Raw genomic sequence first — 19,747 nt, 5'->3', positions numbered from 1 at the left:
GTTGACTCTCCTACCTGTTAAAATTTTGCTGATGAACACCCGCTTTCTCTATTTAAAATCTCAATAGGGGGTGATGCTATCTCTCTATCAAATAACAAAAATAACTTTGATTGAATTGTTAAAAATTTCTGCTTCCTTTTAAAAGACGGAAAAAATTGAAATATGCAAAAAATTGAAATATCCTTTTAAAAGACGGAAAAAATCAAATGCTGTTCAGAATCTTTTTACTAATATCTCACTTGCGTGTGTCATGTTAGTTGCAATTTCTGCGTGCCGTGTTCTTTTATAGGCGGACTATCTTTTTTTTACTGTTTTAGCTTTTACAACCCAAAAAAAAAAAAAAAAAGTTAGTGAACAGAAATATCAGATTACGTGTGTTGAATAACAGATTACAAAGTGTTATGTTTAGTTCGTACTGCATATATATTAATTAAGTTATGAGTGTAAGCATAAATTTATTTTTATTTTACTAACTTGTGGATAATATTCTTCTGATTTTCACATATCATTTAATTTTTGTTAATTGGTAAGGGGGAAAAAAGATGATAAATTTGTACTTTTTATCTTCATTTTTATAGCTTGTGGATATTATTCCTCCAATTTTCCATATTAGAATTGCCCTTTAATAGAATCAAAATTCAATTCATAAACATCACAATAACCAGCGCTTACTGTAATTATTTTATGGCACCAGCATTAAAAAATAAATAAATAAAATACTGTCTTCTTTGGATTTTTGACGCTCTACTGTATTTGATAAAACTTGCTTTCTATTTGGGGGATCTTTTCTCTCTATTTTCCCTTCTCATTCCTTTCCCCACAAATGGTTTTTTTTTTTTTTTTTTTTCTTTTTCAGATATTTCAATTTAAATAAACAAAAATCAATTTTATTGGTTTTGTTATTAGCCATAACAAGCAGCAGAATGTCATTGATGTCAGAATACTGGTGTAACAAGTTTCATAAATATGATATCATTCCTTTAGTATATGATATTATACTAAAAGCTTTATTATCTGGTATGTTTGGAGATTAGGATATACTGATTGTCTAATTTTGCAGTTACCTGAGTGTCCATTACCTGTGGATAACAATAGTTAAACTAACAGTTTAGATATGTATAACTATGTAAACTGCATTGTAACCAAAAAGTATGAATAGGACAATCAAAATATAACCTTATTACCAGTGGATAACAATTTTTGAGGAAATAAATAATTATTCAAAGCAAGCCAACTCTTCAGATTTACAATGAAGAGTCCATCTTTTTCTACTTTATTTAATTTTGTGAATTCCTGTTTATTTTTGTTAACCAACTGGCCTCAGGTGTGCTGTGTTAGTCTGTGTTGCAGAATATAAATGTGCAATAATCACATTCTTATCTGTTATGTTCAGTAATTTCATAATACTTCTGCTAATTAACATTTTCAGTAAAATGCTGAAGAAATACAACATAAAATTTCAGAAAACGTGCACACAAGAGTTTCTGTGTATTATAAAATATGAAAGAGGCAATACAACTGCATTACATACTGTACATAGATGTAATTTTCCAATTTCAATCAGTATAAAACCTGATTTAATCAGATATATACAAACAAATAAGCATAAAGCATGTAGTAACTACACAGAAATGAATAATTAACGTTAGATTTCATGGTGATGATGATGTTATATTTGCCAAATGTTTATTTGCATCTTTTGTTGTAGAACATAATGTTCCCCTAATTTCTCCTCATCATACATAATGTTGTCCATAAATATGTTTCCCAATAGGAAATAACAAAAAAAAAAATATATATGGAAGAACAAAAACAACAGACATTGTTAGTGAAATTGAATGGGTAGAGAAAGAAGAGGTAGTGATGTCTATGAATAATGGGCAACTTTCATTTGCTACATTAGGCAACATGATTAGATTCTAAACTATATTCTATTATGGTGGCCTTTTGTAATAAAAAAACATGAAATCCAAAGCAGCTTGCTCTCAGTGCCAGTATTCGTAGGCATATCTGCAGAGTACATTATTGCACATGTTCTGAACAACCTAAAAGTATATGGAATTGCTTAAAAAAAAACTGGAAATTTATTGCTATCTGGAAGGAAGTGCTAAAAGAAAAGGTAGATTCAACGATGGATGGATAGATTCACTTCCGCTGAAGAGACTGCCACTGAATCTGCATCTTTTGTTGTAGAACATAATGTTACCCTAATTTCTCCTGATCATACATAATGCTGTCCAGAAATATGTTTCCCAATAAGAAACAGCAAAAAAATTTTTGCAAAAGAACAAAAACAACAGGCATCATTACTGAAATTGAATGGATAGAGAAAGAAGCAGTGATGTCTATGAATAATGGATAAATTTCAATTGCTGCATATGGCATTAAGCAACACAATTAGATTCTAAACTATATTCCATTATGGTGGCCTTTTGTAATAAAAAAAAAAAAAACACGAAATCCAAAGCAACTTGCTGTCGGTGTTAGTATTGGAAGGTGAGTCTACAGAATACAGCATTGAACATCTTCTAAACAACCTAAAAGTATTTGGAATTCCTTCAAAAAACTATCTGGCACTTAGTGTTAATAATGGACCTGTTGTGGTAGGGTGCCAAGAAACTGCAGTAGTAAGGTGCTAAAAGAGGAAATTGAAGATCTGATACTAATAAGACTGTACTGAGAAAGGGAGCTACATACTAAGATAGATTAGATTCAACGATAGATAGATTCACTTCCACTGAAGAGAATGCCACTGAAATGAAGAAAAAAAATAATAATAATAATAAGAAGAAGAAGAAAAGATTTTCTGAAGAAGGTTTTTTACATGTTGGACAGTTTAGTTAAATGTGTAACCAGACATAAGAGTACAAATGAGCACTAGTGGGTGGTACTGCTGGTCCTCCAGATTAGCATCACTGGAATCCAATGTCCACAGCCTATGTTCCAGGCTAAGACCATAAGAATTGCATGTGTGCTGTGCACTGCGACCTGTGGAAACTCAGAAAATGGATTCTTGTGGTTGGGGAGCTCAGCTTCAACACACCACTTTGACCCCTGCTTCAACAAGATGGATGGTCCTGGGGTGGTTTACCCAGGACTTTGGCTAGTGGGCACATATTAACATAAAGTACTTAACACTAATTAAATAGTTAACTATTAATTGCTATTGATACTGGGGCCAATGTCCCGATGTAAGATTGATGCTTACACCTGATGATTTGGTGATTCACTGTGGTGTAGGATTCCATGCTGGTGCATCTTACTTGCATGGGATCTTTCCTTTGGGGATTCCTGCCACAGCATGGACTTGCTTTTCCATTCAGCCTAACTCCCCCAGCTCCTCCACTTTGCAATTTTTCTCTCCTCCAACAATAGCCCCCCCCTCCACAAAAATCTTCACCCCCCATACCTATAGCCACATGTAATTCTCTAACCCTTTCTGCATCTTTTTAAATGTGCACCCTTGAGAACAACCACCCAGAATCCTTCCCATCTAGTTGACCTCCTTTTGTATTCTGCCATGGCCTCCACCCCCCAGTTCTTCCTCCCTCAGAACCATCTGTTCTCCTGGCTTCCCTAGTTTTCACTGATCTAACCCTGCTTGGGTTCATTTACTCTGCGTTCTTACTCCTCAACCAGCGGGAATTTCCCCTGCTGCCTTCTCCACTGATCTCCCACCCCACCCCAGGTCTCAGACATTGCACTGTTTTTCATCTCTTATTCCACCCCAATCTGTCATTCCTTCTTTCCCAGTGGATGCCTTTGCCTTATGTCCACCTTTGTCTTCATCTGCTTTTCCCCCCACACACACATTAACTCTGTCTCCCTTCAGTGTTCTCAACACCAATTATTTTATTTATTCAACAAAAATTCTGTATTTTGTGGCCGAGTCCACGTCCCTGGGGTGGACCAGTAACTGAGAGGCTGGTCATGCAACATGAACAATATGCCCCACATATTTGATCTGTTTTTTTGGATCTGTATCTCTTTGATTTGTATCAACACAAAGAAACATCATACAGTGTTGGGGGTGACCCTCTTTGCCATCTAAACAAGTACATATTACTCATTGCCTTGTCCCACTTAAAACTCACAGAACCAACTTTTCTTGCCGACCGGGCTAGCCGAGTGGGTAAAGTACCTGCCCGGCAACCCAAAGGTCGCGGGTTCGATTCCCGCCTAGGGCTTGGATCAAAGTACGGCAAAAACCTTGGGAGGTGCAATATGGCCACAGAAGCCGATGCGCCAACAACTACCAAATCAAAAAAAAAAAAAAAACCAACTTTTCTTCTTACTTATTTATCCCTTTATCTGTTTTCTGGACATATTTCCTGAAAATCACAATGTGTTTGGGTTTTCATTGAAAAAAAATAATAACTTGCTCTAAATGCCATGGCACTCTAATTTGTATAGCAGCTTTTTTGAAACCTAAATATATAATGTCAAAATTATTTTTGTGCATCCAGTTCTTTTTTTACTTCTTCATAATATTCAAACAGATTGGTCATGCAAGGCTGCCACTTAACAAATCCATGCTGTAACTGCAGTACTTCTTTAACCAGTGACCATTATTTTCCATGGAACAGAAGTCAAGCTCAGAGGTCTGCAGTTATTCATATCACCTTTTGATCCTCATTTGTGAATTGAGGATACATTTGCACATCTCCAGTCCATAGGCACCCCCCCCCCCCCCGAAACCAAGGATGCTCTCATAAGTATGGCTGAATTTTTTGCTTACCTCTATCTTCATGTCATTAAAGATAAAGAACTAGATGAAGCAGTAGATGTTTTAAAGCATCAATTCTGTTAGTTTCAGTACAAAACATACCAGTTACTATTATGAAATAAAAATGGATGATATACAGTGGTTCTTGGTTGTGGAAGCTGACACAGTGCATAAAGAAGCTCAAAATATAACAAATTATCCCAATTCATGCTTAGCATTTTAACAATTCCTCACAGCAGTGTTGATCACTAGAGAATATTCACAGCCAGATTAAAAAAAAAAATTATATTCAGATTCTCTCTTTCTGGTGAAACTTGGGAAATGTTCCTAGCTAAGTCTATACAGCAAGGCCATTGTTATGAAAAAAATCTTTGACTCATTTCTGAAGAGGCAAAGTCTGAACCATTGTATTTCCTGATGCAATAAAAATTCCTTGTCTAACCAAAGAGCTATAAAAACAGAAAAATTTTTAGGTAAGCTAATGTTTAAAAGCATTCTTTACTTACAAACAATCCTATGGCTGTAGTTAATATAAAACATATTTTGCCAATGCAATTTAATTTCTATTATTTTCCTGCCACTTAAAAATGCCTGCATACTTATAAAATCTCCAGCTCCTTGAAATTCAAAAGTTGGCAGCTATGTATTACTGACACTTGGTTTCACCTGAAATAACTGGATTTTGCTGACTTACAACAATCAGCACAGTTATTCTTCACCTAATGGGATTATCATAAATCACTCTGGTTAACCCATTCATCATCATCATCATCAGCCATTTTCAATCCACTGCAGGATGAAGGCCTCTCCAGCAACTTTCCAGTTCCTTCTGTTTTGAGCACTGGCCATCCATTTACTACTCAAAAACTCATGAATTTCATCTATCCATCTCCGCCTTTGTCTTCCAGGTTTTCTTCTAGCTCCTCTTGGGTACCATTCTGTTATTTTCTTAGTCCATCTGTCATCATGTCTTCGAGCTATGTGTCCTGCCCAAGACCATTTTAGTTCTTTAGTTTTGATAAGAATGTCCTTTACTTGAGTTTGCTGCCTAATCCATGTGTTTCTCTTCTTATCTAACAGTCTGATTCCCAATATAATTCGTTCCATTCTTCGCTGTGTAATTCTTAGCTTCTCTTCCATTCTTTTGGTGAGTGCCCAAGTTTCACTTCCATAAGTCATGGTGGGGAGTATACATTGATTCATTATTTTACGTTTCAGACAAACTGGGATATTGCTCTTCAGTATGTGACTATATTTCCTGAATGCTATCCATCCAAAATTTATTCTTCTCTTGACTTCCAGCCATTTATCATTATTACAGCTGATAACTTGTCCCAGATAAGTATATGACTCCACCTTTTCAATTACTGCTCCTTCAATCATTATTTCCCTTTCCGTGGCATACTTGTTCATCATTACTTTTGTTTTAGCCATATTCATCTTTAGTCCAAAATCCTTACTAACTGTGCATAACTGATTAAGATTTTCCTGTAATTCTTTGGGATCGTGGCTTATGACCACAATGTCATCTGCAAATCGTAAATGGTTTAGGTACTCTCCGTTCACATTGACTCCTTTCTGCGACCAGTCTAATCTTCTGAAAGCTTCCTCAAGGGCAGCAGTAAACAGCTTCGGAGATATTGTGTCTCCTTGTCGAACTCCTTTCTCGATTTTAAATTTGCTACTGTCTTTGTCTAGTCTAATAAAGGATGTAGCACTCTCATATATTTTCTTCAAAATCATAATATATGGAGTATCTATGCCTTGTCTTTCCAGTGCCCGAAACATTGCCTTATGCTGTATGGAGTCAAATGCCTTTTCATAATCCACAAATGCCAGGCATAATGGTGTTTTATATTCATTTGCTTTCTCCATTAGCTGTGATATTACGTGAAGGTGGTCCATAGTTGAGAATCCTGTCCTAAAGCCAGCTTGCTCTTTCGGTTGATTCTCATCAAGTATTCTTTCTAATCTGTTAGTAATGACCCTTGTGAACAACTTGTAGATATGGGATAACAAGCTAATTGGTCTATAATTTCCAATTTCTGATTTATCTCCTTTCTTATGCAGCAAAACTATGATTGCATTATTCCACTGCTTAGGCATCACACCTTTTCTAATGCACTTTGTGAAGAGCCTTGCCAGTTTTTGTGTTATGTCTCTTCCTCCCAATTTTAACAACTCTACAGTAACTTCATCTTCCCCCGGGGCTTTCTGATTCTTCATTTTCTTCAATGCATGTTCTACCTCATCAGGAAGAATATCGGGTATGTCGTATGTGTTGCTACTTTGCAATCCATCTTCCCCACTGCTGGTATCATTCCCTTGCTCCTTGTATAATTCTCTATAGTAGTCTTCTGCTATTTGAATTATGCCTTCTCTGCTGTTTATAAGTACACCATCGCTATTCTTCAGTTTCAGTATCATTTGTCTTTCTGTATTACTGCTCATGGCTGCTGATTTAAATCCTTTGTTTTCCCTTAATGCTTGTTCTACTTTTCTTGTGTTAAATCTTCTTATGTCCTCTCTGAGTCTCTTTCTAATGGCTTTGCATAACTCAGTATACTCAATTTTCTCCCTGTCAGTGTTTTTCTTGCTCTTCATTTGTCGTCTTTGGTTCATCATGACAAGTGTTTCTTGACTAATTTTTTCTTCTTTGGATTTCTGTTTCCCTATAGGTTTCTTGGGCTTTATCACTTTCAGAAAGTTGTAATATTCCTCGTCGATATCTTGGTCCTGAGCAGTCTGCAGAAGCTCAAACTTGTTCTTAAGTTCCAGTACATACTGCTTTTTCTCCTCCTCTGTTATTTCAAAGACCTTTGTATTATTTACTCGAGTCAGTTTTTTCCTTTCCTTTCCTACATCTATATCAAGTGTACATCTTACCATTCTGTGATCACTTCCAACATTTAGCTTATTCAGGACGGTAACATCATTCACAATATATCTTCTGTTAGTGAGGATGAAGTCGATTTCATTAGTTGTTAATCCATTTGGACTCTTCCATGTCCACTTTCTGTTCACCCTTTTCTTGAAAAAAGTGTTCATTACTGACATTCCTTGAGATTCTGCAAATTCCACAAGTCTTTCACCTCTTTTATTTCTTCCACCAATTCCAAAATTTCCTATAGTTCCTCTTTCTGCGCTGTTTTGCCTTTTTCCAACCTTAGCATTGAAGTCCCCCATAATAATAGTGTAGTGGGTTTTCTGCTCATCTAGAAGACTCTCAATTTCAGTGTACATTTCTTCAACCTCTTCATCATCATGGCTCGATGTTGGTGCATAAATCATTATAATCTTTAGCTTGTACCTCTTAGAAATCTTGAGTATTAGTCTTGACACCCTTGGTGATGTACTTTTGAATTCCAAAATGTTGTTTTTAAAATCTTTATGGACCAGAAACCCAACTCCACCTTCACTCCTTTCACTGTTTCCATTGGTGTACAGCAGATTTCCACTTGATAAACTTATAAGGGATTCATTTCTTCTTCTTGTTTCAGCCCATTAAATTTCTTCTTCTTGTTAACCCATTAGATAAATCCAAAAAATGGTATTACAGTGTGTGCCATTGTTGCACCCAAGTGTCATATAGCACATATATTGAATTGTATTTTCTAGTAATGGATTTCTAGTATTTTCTAGTAAAAATCCTTTGTTAATTTATTCTTGCTATCTGTTATTATTATTATTAATCTAACATATAAGTTACTGCAAATTCATCATTTTAATATGCAGCAGCCTACTAAAGTAGTTAAAGATTGACATCATTTAAGTATATCTCATATTGTGAATACCTTCACAAGTTGCCATGATATTGTTACTTATTCTCAGCAGATATCACCACCAAATTGGCACCATTTCAAAGCTTATTGGCTTCTCATCAGTGGGTGGGCAGGCACCCTGTGTCACAATGATGACAAGCAAGTTATGAGGTATAGCTCCACAATATGAGAGATGCCTGATTGATGTAACTAATTTTCAGACTGAACAAGCTTATTGGCTTCTCATCAGTGGGTGGCAGGCACCCTGTGTCACAATGATGACAAGCAAGTTATGAGGTATAGCTCCACAATATGAGAGATGCCTGATTGATGTAACTAATTTTCAGACTGAAAACATTTTGAGCCTAAAAGCATTTAAGTGCCATCTGCCATTGTTATGACTGCTATCTGTGTGTTGAAAAAGCTAGACAGATGATAGTTGAATCCCCTGCATTTGGTGTAGTTAGGTTGTGGCAGGAACTCACAAACCATACATTGAATTGCTATTTTTGCCTGTGCAATATTGCAGGATGCAACACCACAAACTAAGTTCCAAAAGAATATTTAAATCTGCTGTCAGCCATTCATCCTATTTCAACCCCTCCCCTTGCAAAGATTTACTAGTTGAAGCTAAACCTTAGAGCTTTGATATTTTCAGTATACTGAATTTGAAAGTACCAGTGTCTTCTATGATGTGGCATATCAAAAAAGAACCAGCTGCTTATACAGGGAGTCTGAACTTGAGCAGTTTTCAACTTGAGTCTACCCAAGAATGAGTTGATCAGCATGGCTCTCTGGCTCCATTTTGAGTGAAAAGAATCTCTTGGCAGCTGGAACTACATTGCTTGTTATAAGTCCAGTGATAAAGAATTCATTCACTTTTACTCCACACGACTTCCTCTTGATTCTTACTGACATAGGTAGTTTAATTAGTGCACTATTATTTAACTCATTTAAATCACCTATTCCATAAACTCAGAGCATCTGAATTTCTTGTTATAAAAGAAAATATTGTGATCAGTGTAAATAGTGTTATTAGTGACAAATGATACAAAGAATTTGAGTTTATGAAGCATCAGCAAAAAAAACTTTCCACATCACCTGTCTCCATCTCTTCCAATATCTTGTGTTACTCATACTCGGGGAAACAATACTTTACACAAAATTCCTTTGCCTTCTGTTCAAATGAGATTAAAATTCTGGTCATTGGATTAAAGATAGCCAGAAAAGTGTCTCAACAGGACAAATACTGCATCTAGAATCAAATCCTTGAGTCACTTTTCTCCACAAACAAAGTTTTTCTTCCACTGATAAGTATAAAACTGGGACTTTGGTTTGTTCAGGCCAGTGATAAAGAGGGAGACTGTTTTGGTACCTTCTATCAAAATTTCCTAAGATAAGTAATTTTTAACTTCACACTGCTTTTTTGACAGACCATAAATCAGGGAGCTGCTGAGATTATAATTTCACAATAGATTTCAGGCACACTTCAACAACCTAAACCATATTGTGCCACACAACCTTTGCATTTTAGAAAGAAGTAGTGGGTTGGTTAGCAATTAGTAGTATTTTGAAAAACGTTTTATTCATTTATAAATTGAATACAGAGAAAATTGTCAACAACATGACTGTGTTGGTTCGTGTTATGCACTGCCACCTTGAGTACTTTTCCAGGAACTATGGTGTAGTGAATGAAGAATAGCGTGAAAGGTTTCCCCACAATATCAAGAGTATGAAAGTTATCAGGGTAATTAAAATAAGGCAAAAGTGGAAGTTTACCCAGATACTCATGTGATGAGCAGAAAAGAGTTTCAGAAAACTCCAAATTCTTCCATGTTGAAAATAATCTTATTGAACCACTAAATAAAGTATTGATTTAGTGATATGGCTGAACACCTGTGTAAATTACTGGTGGTTTTTTTTTTTTTTATATATACTAAAACCTGTCTGCTGAATGGTTGAAATACATATTTTGCTGTGAGTTTTACATTTATTATTTTTCATTTTTTGAAAAAATGACCTGATTGACCTGATCAACAGAGGCGGATTTACTCTGAAGATAAATAAGCTTTGGGGCCTTCATTTGAACAAGCCCCTTCCAAAGCCCAGGGAGGAGTCCTAGCAGTGTGTTCACATGGTCATGTTTTTTTTATAAAATTTGCAAAAGTAAGATATTTTAGCCAATCTTAACAGTTGGTTAAGACCGCTGTCTCTTTCCATTCCGATTGCTGATTTGACACAAAATACTGACATCGACAAAGATAACATAAACCTCAAAATACGCCATTACAACAAGGACATCAACGACAAACTGGTTAGTGTGTGTCATCAATTCAAAGAGTATTTAAGATTAGTCACTGCACAAGAAAATGCAGCTCATGTATGAAAGAAACTTGATAGAGATTTTCCCAAATTTGACAACAATCCTAAAAATTTACATGACATTACCAATAACCAGCGGCAGAGCTGAAAGAAACTTTTCTAAACTATCAATACTACAAAACATTTCGATCAACAGTGCTAGAGGAAAGGCTGAATTATCATTCTATTCTCTCTATAGAAAATTATATTACAAAATCATTGTCATATGAAGAGGTGATCATAGGGTATGCAGTCAAAAATGTAGGGAAAAAAGTATTGTAGCGACGTGTCAGGCAGTTAATTAATGAAAATGTTATGTTATTTTTCTGGATTTTGTTGATGTTTGTGAGATTTGTCAGCTTTTTTTTTTAATTTGTAATTTGTTGTGATTTCTTTTCTCATTCTAAATAAATATTCACTTTCGTACCTAATTTGGTATTCTTTCTCTTAAAGAGGGCCCCAAAAATTGTATAAGCTTCAGGCCCCTTAAAACCTGTATCTGCTCCTGCTGATCAATTATAGAATCTAGAAATTGTACAAGTTCACCTATTTGAACTCAAAAAGCAGGTTTGTTGATATGTTGAAAACATGAAAATTTGTAATCCTGATTGAAAATTATGATTAGATTTACTTCAGGTTTTCTGTATCCATAATGAGATAATTTATTGATAAATAACATAATTATTGTTGATAAAATGGCCTTATAAACTTGTATTCTCTTTTAAGTTAACTTATATTACACGTTCTCTGTAAATGTTCTATGTTCTGAATAAAATTAATAGAGAATTGCTCTCTGTTCATTAATTCTTATCTGTATTACAAACTAGGTACTCCAAGTCCTTCTGGTTATGTTCCAACACCTAGTCCGACAGGATTTCAAACGACACCTTCTCCTTCGGGTTATGGATACAGTCCCATGACACCTGGAGCACCATCTCCATTTCATCCACAGACTCCAGGAGCAGGTATAAATTATTTACTATAAACAACTTTTACAATTATGAAATTTAGCATACATCAGTATGCTCAGACTTGTTAGTTCCATTCGTTTGCTTCTCTTTACCCACTGCCAGCTTATCCAGTTTAAACTTAAACTTAAACTTGAGGAATGTAACTACTGGAATAAATTACCCAGGAAAATAATTTATTCCAGTGTGCGCCCTGAGTTTGTTGATTGTATAGCCTGTGGCATGTACTCTAAGGTTGTCTAGCAGCTAAACAAAGTTCAACTAATGATTTTTTCTTTTGTGCCTGATGTAAAGAATGTAATGATCTCAAATTAAATTAAAACTTGTGCATTACTAGAAGACTATGAGGAAGTAGGTGTTTCCCTAGAAACAAATGTAACTGGGAGCATATTGGTGCCTCAAGTATCTTGTGATCTACCAAGTAATTGTCCCAGGCTTGGGATCCCAGAACAGAATAATCATGTGTATACTTCTCTAGTTCAGGAAGATTTAGTTTCATTAGGAGACTGTGCTTATGAAAATGGGTACCAGTTTTTTGTAATAAAGGTTGGTGGACTGGAATCAATGGATACTTCCCAGGTGCAACAATTAACAGTGTAGTGTTACCAAAAAATGTCAGATTTAGTGTGTTTGTGTGGTTGGGGGGGGGGGGGGGGTAAATAGGGTATTATTTATGTGGGGACTAATAAAATTAAACAAACACAACCTAATGATTTGTTGAATAAATGTAGAACCATGCTGAAAAATGCACAAGTTTAGTCAGATGTATGTTTGCAGTCCTTCCCAGACAAATAGGAGAGGGTTATATGTTTAAAGCCTTGTGAATTAACTCAAGACTTCAAGGAATTCAGCAAGACTTTTAGACTAAAATTTTAAATTTCATTTTATCATTTTATTTTTTTATATTATTTTTACCCATGCTTGTAGGTAGAAGTAATCTGTTTTGCATAGATGGGATTTATTTGAACAAAAGTGATCTAAGGCTTTTTGTCAACATCATTGAGTATATCTTGAGGGTTCATGGAACCTTATTTAGGGGAGACAAGTGAAATATAGACACACATTTATCTGATGATATGGGTAGAAGAATACTTAGCCTTAATCTACAGTAATTTTGTCAGTGAAATGAGTGAATTCAAACACTTGGTTAAGATAACTAACACAAGCTAACAGAAATGTAGTGTCATGTGGAAATTGGGGATGACAAGTGAAGTTGGGAAATGAGGCAAGTCTCAATGTATCATTTGTTTGAATTCTGGGAAAATGTTTGGCAAACTCTTGAGCAATATTGAATTTGTCCGATAAGAGAATTCCATCTGCATTATGGAGTTGTAACTTTCTACTGGTTATATTCTTGTACTTCATGAAATTCCAGAAGGTTTGTTATCTCTGTGAGTAAACAGACTATCCTGAACTGTATACATATTGTGAGAGTTTATTATGAGCGTTTTCACTTCTTTGTGGGTATTATTTATGTGGGGACTAATGAAATTAAACAAACACAACCTAATGATTTGTTGAATAAATGTAGAACCATGCTGAAAAATGATTATACTATGTCAATTATATCAATACTATGAATATTTCATAGTATTAACTGTCACCTGATTGGTTATACTTGTTTCTAAAGAATTCTTTGGATTTAATTTTATGTATTAGTTCGCTGTTATACCAGTGCGGGTAGGTAGAGTGTGCAGTCAGATGGGATTGAGGAACAATGTCAGATATAACTGAGTGGACACAGTTGATCAGGTTATTGGTGAGTACATCGATGTCATCTGTAGCATCAAAGAGCTGCTTGTCTATGTTGCTGAGAGCTAGGTTGAGAAGAGGCCAGTCAGCCATCCTGAAATTGAATCGTAGAGAACGGGAGCTGCATTTGAAGTTGAGAAGTCACAGTGATGTCAAAAGTATTTGGCGAATGGTCGGAGTGAAATATTGGGTTGTCTTTGTGAACCTCTATATGAGTAGAGGAGAGTATTAGGTCAAGGTAGGCATTTTCTCATGTTGGAAAATTACAAACTTGTTCAAGACCATAGCTGTGAAGCATATTAAAGAGAGCCCTAGTCTGCAGTGATAGAGAAGAAGATCCTAAATTGGCCAGTTGACAGTTAAAGTCACCCAAAACCATTGCTATGTCAGCAGATTGAATTAGCAGAAAGATAGATTTCAGCTAGCTTTCTAAGTACTGAAGGTCGATATTAGTTAAGGGAGGTGGAAAATAAAGTAATATGATTAAAACTTTTAACTTGTTATATTAAGTTATAGCAGCATTAATCATTACATTTGATACAGCTGCTTTGTCTAGAATTGTTAGCTATGAGTATTTTTCCAAATTAGCTTTTGCAAAGTTCCATTTGACAATATGATAAGGGCAGGGTGGAAAATTTGCCTCTATATGGCAAACTATTGATTGGTGGTCACTATCCAGAAGACTACCATGAACAGACCAGTTGAACAGTGGAAAAAGAGTCAGTAGGCATATGGAGAGATGATTGCTTGACTCGACCCAGAATGGCAGGTTAAAATAAGTGGGTAATCCAGTATTCAGTACTGTCAGATTTAACTTATCAAGAAACATGTCCTCATTTGTTGTGTATTTTATCATCCCATAAAGGATGATATGCATAATACAATATGCTAAGATACAATACTTTCAAGGTCACTCTAAGAGCTGTCTTGGTTGGGGGGGGCAGATGTAAGAGGACAGTGGTAAATGCAAAATGGAAAGATATTCCAGGAGCCACAGCATCTAGGTTTGTTTGTAACATAATGGTCAGGAATGACACTGGATCTGATTAGAATTGCAATACCTCCATGAGCCAAATTAGTCACGAGAGACTATTTCTTCTGTATATGACATGATGTTTAATTGGTGTCGTAGCCGATGCTGTTAAGTTACTTTCTTGACAAAAGACTGGACAAGAAGGTCCTGAGTATCATCTGAGTTGCTGTGATATCCTCTACAATTCCATTGATGGAAACTGAGCATCATTTAGGTTGAGTGCAGCCCCGATTTGTCTCTGAGGGGATGATAGCTTAGTTTCCCCCTGCCCCTAAGGAAGTGCGGTCGTCTGGTCTGGTTCGTCCTTTCCTCTCTGAAAAAGTGGACAAGAACTGGATCTTCTTGGTGAAGGTTTTCTTCGATTTCCATGTCTGCTGAGTCAGTTTGTCTAATATCATCAGAAGCAGTACTTTTTGAATACTTAACTGTTAGTTTGTGGAACAGTCATTGGTGTGTTATCAACCTTGTTTATGTTAGTTGTTTGATGAGGTAATGGCACACTTTCCAGAAGGGACTAAGCCCAGTCTGAAATTGATCTGTTTGGGTACCAGTTGGTGTTATTCCTTGCTCAGCAGTAGATATTGGTGCTGACATTTTAATTATTTGAGAGAAATTGGGTTGGGTGTTATTTCGAGCCTGTACCGATGTGTTTTTTTTTTTTTTTTATGTGCAATGTTTTGTTCGGCTCTTACCTGTTGAATCTTTTAATTTTTCCAACAAAAATTTATATGTAGGGATGGGAATACCCACTGCTAGCAACTTCACCCTAACCCTTAATTCATCTCCTAATTTGATCAAAGCTGGCTATCTTTCCTACACAATACAGATGCTCACAAGTATCTTGTAATGCAGCCCCTGCATGTACTCCAAAGGGCCATGAAATTTCATCATGTTCAGCTATAAAACCTATTTCATTAATTGCCAAGGAGACCAACCTCAATAGTTCGCTGCATGCTAGAGGAGGGAAAGAAGAAAAAGAAATGCAGACTTAAGGCAGAGCTGAACATATTGGGAGGCAAGAAAAGTGGTGAAACCTCTAAATACATAACAAACCTTTGTGCACTCAAAAGATAGCAGGGAGACATTTCGTTAGAATTCAAACCAAAATGACTACTGACACCTAAAGAGTCATTTGCTCCCATTGCACAATACTTGCTAAGCTCACAAAAACCCACCCAGAAGGACCAGTAAGCTGCCACTCCTATATCTGCACCTCCTAGTGCCCCATGGTAACAAGAAAGTTTTTAAGGGAAAGATTAAAAACCCTAAAATACTACCCCTACTTTACAAGAAAAAAGGTGTAAAGGTAAGGGAGGATCCAGACGATTCAGTTTTGGGACACTTTGCAGAGGAAGAATGGACACAACTTCCCCAAAAAAAGATAATTCAGGTTTGAGTAAAACAAGCTTTCAGCACTTCGGAAGCTGACTGACAGATCATCAATCCCAAATAATGGCTAAATTTTTAGTGGAATTATTGTGGAGTTCATCAAAATACTCATGACATCAGGGCCTTCCTGTGAAAGCATAAATTTGCTTTTTGCTTGCAGGAGACATATTTGAAGAAAATGAAAACCACTCTTCATAATATTACCATCATTAGTTAGGACAGAACTGGGGATGGACTTGCCTGTAGACCCCATTTCAAACTATGCCGCTTTCCCCCAACATAGAAGTGGTAGAAATTTCCTTTCACTGGGGTTTATATTAACAGTCTGCTCTTATCTCTTTGCCACCTGGGACTGACTTCCCCAGAGAGACCTTGGTCATCATTATGCAGTTGCCTCCCCCTATATTATACCCTATAGGGGAGTACTGATATTAATGGAAGAGACATATAGAGCATAGGTGTCAAACTCAAATAGGATCGGGGGCCACTAAACCTTATATGAGGATCAGTGTGGGCCTCATATTGACTTGACTTGCAAATGCATTGGTTTTCAATATTTATATTGAAAACCAATGCATTTACAAATCGGATAGGAACTAAAGATAAAAAGAAACATAATTTTGTTTTAATATCAAATAGATTCAAAATTTATTTAAAATTGTTTGCTCGAAACTTGGCATCTTTTGTGAGAAACTATTTTATCAATATCAGGTATAAGCTTTTGTTAAGCAGTTAATAATGCAGTTAAGTTCCATTTGAATGTTACGTTTTGCTTTCTCAACATCAAAATAAAAGGGAGCACTAAATAGTAAAAAATTGTTTTCATGCATCTTGAATCCTTCAAATCTCTTTTCAAATTCAAATATTAATTCCTGAATATCTGAGGCATACTTGCTGAAATTACAAGGATCAAACAAATCTTGATAATTTTTACATGTAGGATAATGACTCAAATCACAAAATTGATAGGGAGTGACCTTCAAAACTACCTTCAAGGTGCTTCCACCTGGTGCGAGAGAGAGACAGAACAATGCTGTGAAGGGAACAGCAGTCGGAAAGAGGGGAATGTGTTGCCTACTTAAAGGGCATGCGTAACCAAGGTCAAAAGAGAATTTTATGATTTTTAGTTTTAAAATGAAATATTATCCGTGTTTTATTGTATTTTTTTATTATTTTGTTGAATTTTTCCCGATTAAATTTTAATCTGGTTTGGGCCACGTGTTTGACACCAGTCATAGAGCATATTCTCAATGACCTCTCCCTTCTGAATGTGGGAACTAACACCTTTTTCCATATGCCTACCTATATATTTTCTGCTATTGATCTTTCTATATGCTCCCCTTCCTTCCTTGAGTTTTTGGGAGCTAGAGTAGAACCCATATATAAGTGATCACTTCCCCTTGATAACCTGCTTACTTAGTGAGAAATCACTTTTAGACTATCCTGGTGGAAGGTTGATCAGGCTGACTGGAATGCCCTTCCATCATCTGGCAAAATTTAACATCACTATAGTCATTCAGTAGCCTATCAATGATGCAGTGGCATACATCACAGAAAACACTGTTGATAAGCTGCAATTCCAATTGCATCTACCTAGTTTTCACCATTTCCCAAATCTTGGTGGGGGCAGTAATTCAAAGACATCCTACTGCATTTAATCTCTTAGCATTTAAACATACATGTGCCAAAACACTATTTTCCATTAGACCTAAAAGGAATTGTGCACCAGCGTAACATCCGCTATTGGCCAGTCAATGAGCAAGTCTCTCTGGGACAGAGTTTGGAAATGAAGGGAAAATACACATCACACCCTTCGTCGTCCTGACACATAATGTGTGTTGCAGATTCCACTGAGCAGAAGGGTTAAGGCCCTGGGTGCCAAGCGAATTCGAGGTCAAGCATTCAGAGTGTGAATATATAGCGATCTTTCCCAGTGTAGGTGCCTCCGTGGGAAGGAGCAGCAGTGCGTAGCACACGCTTCTTGATTAGACCGGGGTTCGAGCCCGTCACCACCAAATACGGAGGATGCGGAAAGGTCAGGGATTGACCACCGCATATCCCGGAGCAATATGGCCTTGGTTGCTAATGCTCCTAAATAACAAACAAACAACAAACAAACTTTCCCAGTGATAAAAGTTCATTTTAAGTTATATCATTTTTTACTAGCAGTTCATTTATAATCCAGTTCTATACTTGAAAAATCACAAGTAAGAACAAGAAAGGAAATTCACGTTTCTTTTACATTACATATATTACTTTATTTTACTAACCAACTAACTTACCTAACTGCTTGGCCTCCTTGCGGCACTGCTCCTGCCTTCCCGTGTCGGGGCCGGAAACTTGGGAGGGAAAGTCAACCCCCCCAGGGCAAAAAGGAGCCTAACACGGACTATGACAATTACCCAGAATTTGAGCAGCCTAGGCACTCATCCAGTACCGTCAGCAATGCTGACCATGAAATTTCTCACGATGTAACAAAGTCTAAGCGACTGCATACAGACACAGACCAACAGGAATGCCCATCATTCCTTATCTTACATAGTCTGTCGGACAAATCTATGAGCACTCTCTCTCACCATTTCTTATACAAAAATGTTTGGAAAATGTGGCGGGCTCTCCCAAAATGGTGAGAAGATTCAGATCTGAAAACCTCTTGGTAGAAACAGGGAGTCATGCACATTCTGAGAGACTGTTGAAACTAACGATATTTGGCGGACTACCCATTCAAGTCACTCCTCATGCAACATTAAATACTTCCAAGGGAGTAATTGCAGAGTGGGAACTGATAAATGTAACAGAAGATGAACTGGCCCAAGAACTCAAACATCAAAAAGTGGTACAAGTGAAACGCATCATGATCAGGAAAGATGGAGATCTTGTTCCCACCCGCAACATCATCCTGACATTCGGAACACCTATCTTGCCATCCAGTGTCAAAGCCGACTATCTCAACTGCCGAGTACGACCCTTTATCCCGAATCCTATAAGATGCTACAAGTGCCAAAAATTTGGTTAAGGCCAAATGGCTTGTCAGGGAGATCCAGTCTGTCCAAACTGTGGGTCAAAAGAACATTCGCAAACAGGCTGTGGCGCAAAAACACCGTACTGTCTGAATTGCAAAGGCGCGCATCCAGCCTACTCCAAATCATGCGACCTCTGGAAAACTGGAAAAAAAAATCCAGAAGTACAGGGTAGAATGAAGTCATATACCAAGAGGCAAGAAAGCAAATTATGCTCAATGCACCTAAGAACACATATGCAGCAGCAATGCAAAAATATCAAACAACAGCAACACAAACTGAAGTATCAGTTCCCCCAGCCATATCGATTGCACACAAAGGAAGGTGGAATGAATATTGTGAGCAGCTCTTCATAGCACTTGCTGACACTAATGATCAACCACTCGTTTTCAAGGATGTGATCAAGAATCAGTTCCACTAAAGGAAGAAGTTGAAAAAGCCGTCAGAGAACTAACGTGGCAAGTCACCTGGAATTGGTGAAATCACAGCAGAATTGATTAAAGCTACAGGTGTAAGGGGACCTGAGTTTTTTCATAAAATAATTGTAGATTCAGAAACAGGACAATGGCCTTCAGATTGGAAGAAATTAATTTTTATTCCATTACCCAGAAAAGGATATCTGAAAGTTTGTTCAAATTACAGGACTATTAGCCTAATTTCTCATGCTAGCAAAATTCTTCTTAAAATCATACTAGATGGAAATTCAAGAAAATGCAAGAAGAGCAAGCACATTTCAG

At 36.6% G+C, this 19,747-nt stretch overlaps 1 protein-coding gene across 2 annotated transcripts in view; it reads left to right on the top strand.

Annotated features, from left to right (window-relative positions):
* Positions 1–19,747, top strand: part of Spt5 (Transcription elongation factor subunit Spt5) — a 457,857-nt gene that overhangs the window by 394,969 nt on the left and 43,141 nt on the right. For both annotated transcript variants that reach the window (XM_090382503.1, XM_090382504.1), the window contains exon 24: positions 11,676–11,813. In XM_090382503.1, the coding sequence (XP_090238629.1) occupies positions 11,676–11,813 (138 nt within the window). The remainder of the gene's footprint in view (positions 1–11,675; positions 11,814–19,747) is intronic.

Source organism: Mastigoproctus giganteus, chromosome 10 (assembly GCF_048544385.1).
Source record: "Mastigoproctus giganteus isolate SK-2022 chromosome 10, ASM4854438v1, whole genome shotgun sequence".
Classification (NCBI taxonomy): Eukaryota; Metazoa; Arthropoda; class Arachnida; order Uropygi; family Thelyphonidae; genus Mastigoproctus; species Mastigoproctus giganteus.
The sequence above is the reverse complement of the archived record's forward strand: the minus strand, read 5'-3'. Positions and strand labels throughout refer to the sequence as shown.